Source organism: Gopherus flavomarginatus, chromosome 18 (assembly GCF_025201925.1).
Source record: "Gopherus flavomarginatus isolate rGopFla2 chromosome 18, rGopFla2.mat.asm, whole genome shotgun sequence".
Taxonomy (NCBI): domain Eukaryota; kingdom Metazoa; phylum Chordata; order Testudines; family Testudinidae; genus Gopherus; species Gopherus flavomarginatus.
The window spans coordinates 19,130,646-19,143,910 of record NC_066634.1 but is presented as its reverse complement, the minus strand read 5'-3'; the positions used below and the strand labels follow the sequence as shown (position 1 = coordinate 19,143,910).

The window sequence follows — 13,265 nt, the reverse complement described above, 5'->3', positions numbered from 1 at the left end:
GTCTCTTTTCCAATGTGAACAGTCTCAATCTTTTTAATCTCTCCTCATAGAGAAGCTGTTCTATACCCTTAATCATTGTGGTTGCCCTTCTTTGTACCTTTTCCAATTCTAATATATCTTGAGATGGGAAGACCAGAACCACCCGCAGTATTCAAGGTGAGGGCGTACCATGGAGTTCTATAGAGGCAATATGATATTTACTGTCTTATTATCCATCTCCTTCCTGAAGATTCTCAACATTGTTTGCTTTTTTGACTCCCGTTGCATGCCGAGTGGATGATTTCAGAGGACTAGCCACAATGACTCCAAGGTCTCTCTCTTGGGCGGTAACAGCTAATTTAGACCCCATCATTTTTTATGTATAGTTGGGATTGTGTTTTCCAATGTGCATTACTTTGCATTTATCAACATTGAGTTTCAGCTGCCATTTTGTTGCCCAGTCACCTAGTTTTGTCAGATCCCTTTGTAATTCTTCACAGTCAGCTCTGGACTTAAGCGTCCTGAGTAATTTTATAATGTCTGCGAACTTTGCTCCTACCTCCCCGTTCATGCCTTCTTTCAGATCATTTATGAATATATTGAACAGCGCTGGTCCCAGTACAGATCCTGGGGTGACCCCCCTATTTACCTCTCTTCCCTATGAAAATTATTTATTTCTACCCTTCGTTTCCTGTCTTTTAACCAGTTACTGATCCATGAGAGGACCATCCCTCTTATCCCATGACTGCTTATTTGGGCCTTTGGTGAGGGACCTTGTCAAAGGCTTTATGAAAGTCCAAGTAAACTATATCCAGTGGATCACCCTTATCCATCGTTGTTGACTCCCTCAAAGAATTCTAGTAGACTGGTGAAGCGTGATTTCCCTTTACAAAAGCCATGTTAACTCTTCCCCAACAAATCGTGTTTATCTATGTGCCTGATCATTCTGTTCTTTACTATAGTTTCAATGAATTTGCTTAGTACTCAAGTTAGGCTCACTGGCCTGGCATTGCCAGGATCACCTCTGGAGCCTTTTTTAAAAAAATCAGTGTTACATTAGCTCTTTTCCTGTCATCTGGTACAGAGGCTGATTTAAATGGTAGGTTACATACCGCAGATAGTAATTCTGCAATTTCACATCTGAGTTCCTTCAGAACTCTTGGGTGATACCATCTGGCCCTGGTGACTTATTACCGTTTAATTTATCAATTTGTTCCCAAACCTCCTCTAGTGACACCTCAATCTGGGACCGTTCCTCAGATCTGTCACCCAAAATAGAATGACTCAGATTTGGCAATCTCCCTCACCTCCTCTGCAACGAAGACCAATTCAAAGAATTCATGTAGCTTCTCCACAACAGCTGTGCCTTCCTTGAGTGCTCCTTTAGCACCTTGATCATCCAGTGGCCCCACTGGTAGCTTGCCTGGCTTCCTGCTTCTGATGTACTTAATTTTTTTTTTTTTTGCTGTTAGCTTGTCCGCTTTTTGCTAGTTGCTCTTCAAATTCTTGCTGGGCTGCCGAATTCACGTCCTACTTGTCAACCTTTGTGCTCCTTTCTGTTTTTCTTAGGATCTAACTTCCAATTTTTAAAAGATGTCTTTTTGTCTCTAACCACCTTGTTTAGCCATGGCAGTATTTTTTCCCCATTTGGGATATACATTTAGCCTGAGCCTCTATTAGGGTGCTTTAAAGTTCTCAGTGCCGAGCACAGTCTGTTTAGCTGATCCCAGAGAAGACTGAGAAGCGACTTGATCACAGCGTCTAAGCAACTTCACAGCAGCCACACTGGGTACTAAAGGGCACTTTAATCTAATGGAGAAAAGCAGAACAAGAACCAACGGCTGCAAGTTGGAGCCCGACACATTCCAGTTAGAAATTAGGCACAAATATTTAACAGTGGAACAAACTCTCCAGGGCAGTGGTGGATTCTCCACCTCCTGATCTCTTCCAGTCCAACCTGGCTGCCTTTTGGGAAGACGTTTCAGCCAAGCACAAGCGATTGGGTCCCTACAGGGGTAACCCTGGGGCAGTTCCCTGGCCTGTGACGGAGCAGGTCAGACTAGATGATCTAACAGGCACGTCTGGCCTTGGAATCTGAGAGAAATACAGGTTCTACCGCTGGAGTAACAGCCTCTCCCGTGTGCACAGCGGCCAGCCGCACAGGGGCACAGGCCCCGGCAGCCGGCTTCATGCAAAGGGCTGCAGGACAGCACAGCTGCATCCCCAGCCCACTGGGGTTCCCTGACTCAGCTCCACACCTCCAAGTTGCCCCATTGATTGGAGAGCTTTCCCCCCCACTTCAGCATCACGCCGACATAACAAACAGCCAGAGTGGCAGAGAACCAGGGCCTGTGTGGGGAGCTGAGCTGAGCTGAGGCTGGCAGGTAGTGGGGGGGTCAGAGGGACATCTTTGAGGAGAGGCCTGTGAGTGAAGGGCACAGAGTGGCGCTCAGCTCAGCCTCATTCCCCACTCCCTGGCTGAATGGGGGCTGGGCTCCAAGCCCCACGGGTAAGGAGGACAGCAGCACCCTAGGGCCCATTGTACTGGCACCAGGAGTGCTGCCAGACTGTGGAGGAAGCTGGGCCCTGCGCCTTTTTGGCCTGGGCCTCTGTGGAAGTGCCCAGGCTCCAGTGAGGGTGAAGCCCCCAGAACCTCACCGCTGGGGGTCACCAAGCCGACTGTCCCCAATGCATGCTGGGACCCAAAGTCTTCATGGGCTGCATGTCCATCTCTCGAAGGACTCTCCCCCTGTATGCCCATTAGCTGCGACTGGCAAGGGCTGGCAAGCAGATGTGCCTGGGTCCAGTGATTCCCACAGCTGCTCTGAGACTGGGCCAGGAAATGACCACTCCCTGCACCTTCCCCCAACCACGGCACCGGGACAGGCTGGAGCCCACAGGGTTGGGGAGGGGCAGAGTGGCACCTGGTCTGGCACAGGAGGCTGCCCCCGCCACACTCACCCGCCCTCGGGTTTTCCCAAGGCACAGACTGTTTAGTTTCATTAGAGACCAACTTGAATTTGTTCCCCACCCCCTGCAGTCACATATACAAGTCTCTGATGCAGATGAGCCACGGACAGGGCCCGACCGAAGCCAAGGTGAGACCCAGGCCCCACCAACGCTCTCACCCCCCACAGTGCACACCAAAGCCATGACCCCACCCCCCATCCCACCTCTCTGCCAGCAGGACATCTGCCCAGCCCACCTGGCTTCCTGGCAGTCCTGCCCCCCATCCATACAGCCCCCAGGGGCCAATTGACCAAATCCTTGGGAGAGGGGCGCACTTCCCAGCAGGGGAGAATCCCAGCAGCAGAGCCCCATGTTCTCCCCAGACCCTAAGTTCATTGTGTGCCAGCTGCATTCCCAGGTCTGCAGCAGCTGCAGCAGACGGGCCGTGTGCTGGCGCATTAGACCTTCTTCTGCTGAGGCCTCACCCTGGGGAACAGCTAAGGGAGGAGAGAGAGAGAAAAACAGTGTGAGCTTCCCCACAGCAGTGCCCTGCCAGGGGCTGGAGCGCCGCGAGCCTCCCCACAGCAGTGCCCTCCCAGGGACCGCGGCGCCGCGAGCTTCCCCACAGCAGTGCCCTCCCAGGGACCGCGGCGCCGCGAGCTTCCCCACAGCAGTGCCCTCCCAGGGACCGCGGCGCCGCAAGCTTCCCCATAGCAGTGCCCTCCCAGGGACTGCAGCGCCGCGAGCTTCCCACACAGCAGTGCCCTCCTAGAGACTGCAGTACCACGAGCTTCCCACGCAGCAGTGGCTATTGGTCAGTCGTGGTCAGAAGCCTGCCAGTGTTCAAGGGTCCACAGCTCAACCAGCGAGCCTGCCCGTCCCCCAGATCCTGGCTGGAACTGGGGCTCCAGGGACTGGCCGGCTCCCAGCCGTGGAACTGCGAAGTGAAATTGCCATTCTTCTCCGTCTCGTGGCTGCGATTTACTGAACAGCTCGGAACTCTTGTCAATTTCACAGCTCCGTTTCAGGAGCACCATAGTCTGGTCTTTCTGAAACCAATTTTTCAGGGCTCTCTGGTTCGCCAGGGAATTTTGGTAAAATGTATTTTCTGAATCTGATCCAAAGCAAATTAGAAAATACCAAAGCTTCAGGCGAACTGAAATCCCCAGGCCTCGGGCCAAATGCACACCAGCACAGCTAGGTTCATCGGGAGGCGTGTAAAACCACCCTGGCCAGTGACCCAGCTCCGCTGTCAATGCCCCGTGTGCAGACAGCGTTGTCGCTGGAGGCTCGGGCAGGTTCAGGTTCTAGGGCTCGGGGAGATGGTGTTCCTAAAGCAGCAGGACTCCTCCTATTGTCAGCATAAGCTGCGTCTGCACTAGGGGCTCTGCTGCCATAGCACAGGTCCCCAAAGTGTGGGACACTCCCCCCCCGGGGGGGCATGAATGAACATCCAGGGGGTGCAGCGGGGTCCAGGCCAGCCCCCCTTTGGGGGGGGGTAGTGCTACCCAACCCCACTCCACTCCCAGCTCTGATCCAGCCCTGCCTCCAGCCATGTCCCTTGCTCCAACCCGGCCCTCTGGCCCATGGCAGCCCCCAGCCTTGACAGCTGCTCCATTCCCTGCCAGGCCCCCACCGTAGCCTGGCTGCAGGTGCACTTCCACTCCCAGCCTCGGCCCCACTCCAGGCTCCAGCCCCCAGACCCACCCCCAGCCCTGCCCGCTTAACCGGGGCCGCGTCCCCCCCTTCCCAAGCCACAGCCCCAGCCCCAGCTCTGGGAGATTGGAGGTACGGATGGGGCAAGGGGGGGTGCATTTGGGGACCAGTGCGCTATCAGCTTTGCACTGAAGACATAGCCTAGGTCAGGTCTGCTCCCAGGGGGTTCCTCCTCCAGCCCCGGTTCAGTGCCCAGCCCTTCCCCACCCCGGCGAGCTCAAGGCAGGGCTTACCCCAAAGTAGTTCTTGGGCACGTAGCCCTCCTGGCCGTAGAGCGAGGCCCACCACCAGTCCAGTTCCTCCTGGCTGTCACGCCGCAGCACAGTGACCGGCTCCCCCTCGCGGAATGACAGCTCGTCGCGGAACTCGGCACTGTAGTCCCACAGCGCGTAGACCACCCCGTTGTTCAGCAGCCCCATGTTCTGCTCCACATCTGCAACGACAGCCCGACCGGGCCAGGGGACGTGAACCAGACAACCACGGGGATGGGGGGAGGCGCACGAGCGAACCAGCTGCCACGGGCTTGGGAGGCAATAGCCAGCACCCCTCAGGGGAGGACCAAATCCCTCCATGGAATAACTCACCCTCCTGGCCCCACCCCTCCTACCAGCCACCGGGCTCCCCACAGCAGTGTCCTGCCCCTTCCCCCGGGGGCAGGGGCAAACCCTGGCCCCTCCAACAGCTGCCCCCACCCACCCCTATGAAGTTGGCCCCCCTCACCGGCCAGGTAGTTGAAGCACTCGCTGTAGCCCTCGCGGTAGGGGTCGCACTTCTCCAGGGCCATGCTGCCGTCACTGAAGGTGGTGGTGAAGATGGCGGCTCCGTGCCGGATGAGGGCCATGCAGATGGCCGTGTCGTTGCAGGAGGCAGCGCAGTGCAGGGGAGTCCTGGGGGCAGGAGGGACAAGCTGACAGGCACCCAGGGCAGTGGAGGACTCTGCTGGAACCGTCAGCATGTGTCTGCGCCAGTGGGCATGACGGAGACCTCGGGCAGGCAGCACTGGAGATAGGGACGGATCAGCAGCCTGGGCAAGCTCTGCCTCCCCAACCATGCACACAGCACCCACCCACCCACCTCAACTCTGCCCGTGGGTCTGAGGTGCTGAGGGCACAAGGCTAGGCCTGGCATGCTGCGAGCGAGGGGCAGGGTGCCGGGCTGGGCATCAGGCACTGGGTGATGGGGGGACATGGGGACTAGAGCAGTGCTCTGAGGTGCCAGGGCTGTGCAGCAGGACCTCAGGAGGGCAGGGATGGCGCTGCACATAGGGTGTGGGCACTGGGATGCTGGGGCAATGCTGCATGGCTGCATGACGGGGGGCCACAGGGCAGCGCTGGCAGGCACAGGGCTAGGCACTGGGACACAGGGCAGCAGGCTGCATGGCAGGCGTGGGACCAGGCACTGGGAACAGGGTGTCAGGGCAGCGCTGGCAGGTGCGGGGCAAGGCACTGGGACCAGGATGCCAGGGCTGCATGGCAGGCATAGGGTGCCAGGGCACGGCTGGCATGCACAGGGCTTGGCACTGGGATGCAGGGTGCCAGGGCTGCATGGCAGGCGAGGGGCTAGGCACTGGGACCTGGGTGCCAGGGCAGGGCTGGCAGACGCAAGGCTTGGCACTGGGATGCAGGGTGCCAAAGCAGGGCTGGCAGGCGCAGGGGTTGGCACTGAGATGCACGGTGCCAGGGCAGGGCTGGCAGGCACGGGGCTTGGCATTGAGATGCAGGGTGCCAGGGCTGCATGGCAGGTGCGGGGTTAGGCGCTGGGACCAGGGTGCCAGGGCAGCGCTGGCAGGCACCAGTGGGCACAAGACTGCACCATGGGTGCTGGCAGGCACAAGAGTGCAGGCTGGGTGCTGTGCGGGCAGGCGCTCACCATCCGTGGCTGTCCATAGAGTTGACATTGGCGCCCACGGCGATGAGGAAGTCGACGATGTTGTGGTTGGCCCCGCAGATCGCGTTGTGCAGAGCCGTGATGCCCTCGTCGTTGGGCTGGCTCGGGTCGTTGAGCTGCGGGCCAGAGCTGGTGAACTCCGAAAACACTGCCAACCCCCCACCCCAGGGCTGTGCCCCCTGCTCCCCCCCGCACACCGGGCCCGTCCCAGGGACTGCGTCCATCCCGATCCACCAGAGCAGAGCAGGACACTCGCCATCTCCCTGTCCACTGCTGACAAAGGAGCCAGAGCAACCGCCCAGGGGCCTGCCGGCCATGGAGTACAGGATGTGCTCGGCCTGCCCATGACAGCCCCTCTTTGGGGGGCCCCTTGGCTGATTCCTGTGGAGATCGTGGGCTGATGGGGGAGCAGCTTTGGCTCACCAGCCGCGGGCTGGAGTCTGTGTCTAGCTGCCCAGGCCCCAGCCAGACAAAGGGGAGCGGAGCAGCCTGGGGGTGCACCGGCCCCCAGCCATTGCCTCCTGCCCAGCCTGTGCTCAGCAGGCTGGGAGCCGCCTGGGGATTCTGGGGTGGATTTCGGTGGTCCCTGGCAGGCCATGTGGCTGCAGGGGAGTTGGCAGCTCTGGTGGTCCCTCCCAGAGGGGCGGGGCGGGGCAGGGCAGCAGCCTCACCTCATTCACTGCCTGCTGAACCACGTCCAGCTCGCCCGTCAGGGCCGCGTCCAGCAGCAGCACCAGGGGGTTGAGCTGAACCCGTTTCCCCAGCCATCGCCTCGGGGACGAGAGCTTGCGCAGCGCCGAGCGCTTCTCCTGCAGGCATGCAAGGGGCAAGGTCACGGTGTGGGCAGGAGGGGCCGGAGCTCAGGCTGCGCCGGCGAGTGGGGGGAAAGAGCTAGCTGACAGCTCCATGGTGCACTGACAGGGCTGGGCGTCGGGGTGCTGGGGCTTGGGGGTGTGTCTGGCTGACAGCTCCATGGTGCACTTACAGGGCTGGGCGTTGGGGTGCCGGGGCTTGGGGGTGTGTCTGGCTGACAGCTCCATGGTGCACTGACAGGGCTGGGTGTCGGAGCTTAGGGACGTGTCTGGCTGAAAGCTCCGTGGTGCACTGACAGGGCTGGGCGTTGGGGTGCCAGGGTTTGGGGACGTGTCTGGCTGACAGCTCCATGGTGCACTTACAGGGCTGGGCGTCGGGGTGCCAGGGTTTGGGGACGTGTCTGGCTGACAGCTCCATGGTGCACTGACAGGGCTGGGCACCGGGGTGCCGGGGCTTGGGGACGTGTCTGGCTGACAGCTCCATGGTGCACTGACAGGGCTGGGCGTTGGGGTGCCAGGGTTTGGGGACGTGTCTGGCTGACAGCTCCATGGTGCACTGACAGGGCTGGGCGTTGGGGTGCCAGGGTTTGGGGACGTGTCTGGCTGACAGCTCCATGGTGCACTGACAGGGCTGGGCGTTGGGGTGCCAGGGTTTGGGGACGTGTCTGGCTGACAGCCCCATGGTGCACTTACAGGGCTGGGCGCCGGAGTGTCGGGGCTGGGCGTCGAGGTGCCGGGGCTCTCCGTAACAGCCAGCAGAGGTGACGCTGTGGGTGCTGGTGGGCTCTGGGGCACGGGCGCCGGGGCAGGGCTGACCGGGGTTGCTGCCTTCAGCTCAGCTGTCTCAGTGATGAGTGGCAGGTCGTCTCCCGCCGACACTGCATCCTCCTTGCGGCCCCGGTGATGGAAAAGGCGGCTGATGAGCTGCTGATATTGCTTCTTGTGAGCGGGCGGCAGCACAGGGCCGGGGCTCTGCTCCATGGAGCCGCGGCGCTTCAGAGGCCGGGGAATCTCTGCCAGCACCCGGGCCACCTCCTCGAACTCGGGCACCTTCTGAGCCTCGGGGGGCAGGACAGGCTGCAGGCGGGTGGGGCTCAAGGGGCGAGCCACCTCCTCCGCCTCTGCAGCCTCGCTGCCCCGCAGGATGCTCTCCAGCTCGGGCTCCGTGTCGCCCCCCGCTGGGGCCCCTCGCACGGGCTCCACTGGTGCTTCAAGGGCTGAGGCCCTTCCTGTTGCTGCCAAGAGACACGCCAGGTCAGCACTCCCAAATCCCCAACGCCAGTCAGCACCCTCAGACATGGGACAGCACCCCCGGACTCAGACCCAGCACAGCACCCCAACCCAGGGCAGCACCCTGAGACCCGGATCCCAGTCAGCACCCTCAGACATGGGACAGCACCCCCGGACTCAGACCCAGCACAGCACCCCCAGACTCAGACCCAGCACAGCACCCCTAACCCAGGGCAGCACCCTGAGACCCAGACCCCAGTCAGCACCCCCAGACTCAGACCCAGCATAGCACCCCCTAACCCAGGGCAGCCCCCTCAGACCTGGATCCCAGTCAGCACCCTCAGACCCATGACAGCACCCCTAGACCCATGACAGCACTTCCTTCCCCAGATCTGCAGGGGCAACCAGGGCAGCACCCATTCCCCAGCCCAGCACCCCAGGCTCAGACCCCAGTCAGCCCCTCTAGACCCAAGAGAGCCAAGGCAGCACCCCCATCCCAGATCCACAGGGGGAACCAGGGCAGCACCCCCAGACCCTCACACCAGTCAGCACCCCCAGACCCAGGGGAACCAGGGCAGTACCCCTTCCCGAGACCCCAGGAAGCACCCCCAGACCCAAGGGAGATCCCCAAAACCTGCTCAGTTCCACACTTATCCGAACAGCTCGGGGGAGTCCCAGATCCACTACCAGCCCCCCGGCCCTTGCACATACTCAGCGCCCCCTCAGGGCACCCCATTGCTGAGTGTAGAGCAATTCCCCATTTCCCCACACGCTGGCCGGTGCTAGGGGTCTGACCTCACTCCCACCCCGGGGGGACCAGGAGACCATCAGGCCCTGCAGCAGCTGCCCTGGGTCTCTCACCTTCAGTCCCCGAGGGGGCTGGTCGCAGCGGAGCCTGGGCCGGAGAAGGCGGCTGCTGGAGCTGGGGCTGTTTCTGTGGGGAGCGGAGGAAGATGGGGGAGCCTGGGGCCCCCTGGGGTTGGCCCTTGGCACTGGAGGCTCCGGATGCCCAGAAGGCGTTTTGCAGCTTGAAGATCATGGAGAGGGGCAGGGGCTTGTGGCGCGTCGCCCGCGTGCCATGTGGGCTGGGGGGCGGCATAGCGATGCGCGAGACGGGCTGCTGGGAGAACTGCCAGTTGCGGGGCAGGGTGCCCGTCTGGGTGGCGGGTAGCAGCCTGCGGAAGGAGCTGTCTGGTCTGCGCTCGCCGGGCAGCAGGGACACTTTGTAGTTGCGGGGCAGCGTGGCGCTGTGGATGGCGTAAGGCTGGGGGCGCTCGTCCTGGAGGGGAGAGAGGGGGCGCTGTGAGCCGGCCAGGATCAGATGCAGTGCTGGAAACACCTCCCGCCCAGCAGCACAGGGGGACACCCAGCCATAAATCATTGCAGCTTCCACCCCTAGTCAGTTCCCAGCGCAGGGGCGAACTCATGGGCCCAGCTGGCCCCAGACCCCTCCCCCGTCACCCCAGATCAGGCCCAGCCCTGCACCAGTGGCCCTAGATCAGACCCATGGGCCCAGCTAGCCCAGTATCTGACCTCTGGCTGGGGTCAGCTTGGCCTGATTCAGATGCAGATGAATTCTCTTCACCCCCCAGAGCACGGTACTAGGACTCCTTCCTCCCCATGTGGTACCATGCTATGGGCCAGCGCTGCCAGCTGGTAGCCCTGGCCAGCACTTACCTTGCCTTGCCCTGCAGCCCCATCCAAGCTCGATTCCCTCCAAGGAGCCAGCTGCAGCCCCGCGGGCGCCTGCCTGAGCCCGGCATGCAGGTCGCTTCCTGTGGGAAGGCAGCTGGTGAGGTGAGAGGCTTCGATGTTGTCTTGGGGCCAAGCCACACCCTACCTTCCTGTCCTGTTAGGACAGGGGATTTGAGGGGCTCTGTGGAAATGGAGCTGGTGCCCATCATGGAGCAATGCTAGGAGGGACCTTCGGCGCTGCCAGCTCCCCCGTGGCGCTGCCAGCTCCCCTCCAGCCACATGGCCGGCCAGGGACCCCGGGTGCTGCCAGCTCCCCTGCAGCCATGTGGCCGGCCAGGGACCCCGGGTTCTGCCAGCACCCCTGCAGCCACGTGGCTGGTCAGGGACCCCGGGCGCTGCCAGTTCCCCTGCAGCCACGTGACCGGTCAGGGACCCCGGGCGCTGCCAGTTCCCCTGCAGCCACGTGACCGGCCAGGGACCCCCGGGCGCTGCCAGCTCTCCTGCAGCCACATGGCCGGCCAGGGATCCCCGGACGCTGCCAGCTCCCCTGCAGCCACGTGGCTGGCCAGGGACCCCCGGGTGCTGCCAGCTCCCCTGCAGCCATGTGGCTGGCCAGGGACCCCCGGGTGCTGCCAGCTCCCCTGCAGCCATGTGGCCAGCCAGGGACCCCAGGAGCTACCAGCTCCTTCAGAGCCAGGAGCTTCCCAGAGACTGGGAGTAGGAGAGAGAAGTCTGTCCATCCCCCCAGGCCCTCCCCACGGACCCCGGGCACTCACTCTCGTAGCCGGCTGAGTGGGACGATTTCTTCTCATACGCCACGTCCAGGTCCGACTCGTTCCAGCTCCTCTGGGGCCTTCGCCGGATCACCAGGTCATCTGGGGAGAGAGACTCTGAATGGTCTCACCCGCCCCAGCCCCTGGGTCCTCAGCCCTGCCCTGCCCCCACCAGGGGCCATTCCAGCCCCAGGATGGGCAGGGGCGACCTCACTAGTGTGACCCAGAGACCTCCACGTCCCCCAGGGGGTAACTGCCCATCTCAGCACCAGCTGGTCCCTGCTCTGAGCCGGGGTCCATGCCGCACCCCACTGTTTACTGGCTGTAAGGGTGAGCAATGGGGCGGGGAGGAGCGAGCAGGGGCTTGGGGGAAGAAGGGGTGCAGGAGCAGGGCTTCGGGGGCGGGGACAGCAAGGGAGCAGGGAGAAGGGTCGACGCAAGGGCGGGGCCTTGGGGCAATCCGCAGCGTCAGGGCGGAGCCTCAGGGGAAGGGGCGGGGCCACAGTTCAGGCACCCATGTTGGGTGACCAGATGTCCCGATTTTATAGGGACAGTTCCGATATTTGGAGATTTTTTTTTATACGGACTCCTATTATCCCCCCACCCCCACTCCGATTTTTCACACTTGCTGTCTGGTCACTCTATCATGCCCTCCCTCCCCCCCCTTTTAGAGAACTCCCATCACTCCTGCTCTGAGCCCCCCATAACGCTGCAGGGTGCAGCAAGCACCCCCTACGGGAACAGGCCCAACGGTGCACTCTGCTAGGCCCTCCCCTTCCCCCCCAGCCACATGGGGAGGGGGCTTGTGTATCAGGCTGGGGCTGACTTACCTTGGGCCCGGAAGGGGGCGAAGGAGCTGGGCCCAGTGGGGAACAGGCTGTGGCTCTCGTAGGGCGGCGGGTGGGGCGGCCGGGGTGACAGCGCGCGATCCGGGAAGAACATCTGGGGTGCCGAGGCCTCAGAGGGGGTGGGCACCAGCCTGGGGGAGCCAGCGCGGCCCCCCGGCCTGGAGAAGGACAGGCGCTCCGTGGCACCAGCCTGCCACAGGGAGCGCGGGGAGGGCGCACGTCCCTTGGGGCTGGGCAGGGGCAGCGAGTCGTAAGAGACGGGCAGCACCTTGGGCCGAGGAGACTGGGCCCGCTCCAGGGGCTCGCCCTGCAGGTAGAAGGGGGACTGGGGCGAGGCGGGGTGGGCCTTGGCAGGTGGGCTGCAGGCGGCGGTGGGTGAGAAGGTCTCAGCATAGTAGGAGATGAAGCTGTCGGTGCTCTCCAGGGACAAGTTCTTCCTGGCGTACTGAAGCTGTGGGGACGTGGCCAAGCGAAGCGGCTCTGGGGTGTGCGAGGGGCTGGCGCCGTATCTGTCCACCTGAGAGTGGCAGGGAGAGCAGACAGGCTCAGCACGGGCCTGGCTGCTGCAGCACATGGCCCTGGTGGGGCAGAAAAAGACCCTGCCCCATCCAGGGAAAATCAGACTCTTATTATGGCGCCACTGCACCGGAGGGGCATAGCACTAGGGGGTGCTGCGCTGCAGGGAGCAGGGCAAGGACTCGTTGGGGGTGCTGTCCCTTCGGGGTGAGTGCTGACCCCACTGGCCCAGCCTGGCACTAGGGGACGCTGTGCTGCAGGGAGCAGGGCAAGGACTCTTTGGTGGGGCTGTCCCTTCGGGGTGAGTGCTGACCCCACTGGCCCAGCCTGGCACTAGGAGACGCTGTGCTGCTGGAGGTACCATTTGGGGATGAGAGACCTGAACTCTTGCCCGCTTGATTCCTTCACTAGCCCATTCACAACACTCCTCCTTTCCCAGGGTGTTAGCCCTGGGGTCCTAGTCAAATCTCATTCCTCCTCCCTGAAACATCCCATCCCAGAGATGGCTGCATCTCAGTGGTGAGGCAGTGCTCCCCATGACAAGCCGTCTCCCTTCCCTGCCGTACCTTGGGCTGCCCAGCAGCCTGCCCCGAGCTGTCCGTCCACAGGGTTTCCAGCTGTTTGGACAGCTCATCCACCTTGGCTACGGCCGTGTCCAGTTCCGCCTGCTTCAGGTCAATGTGCTTCATAGCTAGGGCTGGGGGAGACGGCAACATGAGGCCCTGTGCCAGGGCAGGCTCTGCACCCGGCTGGCCCTGGCTATGCAGCCATGGCCCTGCGGGGCCCTTGTCCCACTCTGAGTGTATTCGGGCAGGCTGGCGATTTCAAGAGAGGCCCATAGATTCAGTGAGCGATGGGTC

At 62.0% G+C, this 13,265-nt stretch overlaps 1 protein-coding gene across 3 annotated transcripts in view; it reads right to left on the bottom strand.

The window, feature by feature from the left end:
- Window positions 1-1,765: 1,765 nt before the first annotated feature.
- Window positions 1,766-13,265, bottom strand: part of PPP1R13L (protein phosphatase 1 regulatory subunit 13 like) — a 33,204-nt gene continuing 21,704 nt past the window's right edge. For 2 of the 3 annotated variants that reach the window (XM_050927777.1, XM_050927779.1), the window contains exons 3-13: window positions 12,972-13,102; window positions 11,872-12,406; window positions 11,045-11,143; window positions 10,251-10,348; window positions 9,435-9,852; window positions 8,037-8,578; window positions 7,203-7,340; window positions 6,514-6,647; window positions 5,365-5,531; window positions 4,878-5,077; window positions 1,766-3,425 (exon numbers count right to left, since the gene is read on the bottom strand). In XM_050927777.1, coding sequence (XP_050783734.1) covers window positions 3,387-3,425; window positions 4,878-5,077; window positions 5,365-5,531; window positions 6,514-6,647; window positions 7,203-7,340; window positions 8,037-8,578; window positions 9,435-9,852; window positions 10,251-10,348; window positions 11,045-11,143; window positions 11,872-12,406; window positions 12,972-13,102 — 2,501 coding nt within the window. In that variant the 3' untranslated portion in view covers window positions 1,766-3,386. The remainder of the gene's footprint in view (window positions 3,426-4,877; window positions 5,078-5,364; window positions 5,532-6,513; window positions 6,648-7,202; window positions 7,341-8,036; window positions 8,579-9,434; window positions 9,853-10,250; window positions 10,349-11,044; window positions 11,144-11,871; window positions 12,407-12,971; window positions 13,103-13,265) is intronic. The other variant, XM_050927778.1, reaches the window with a different exon arrangement.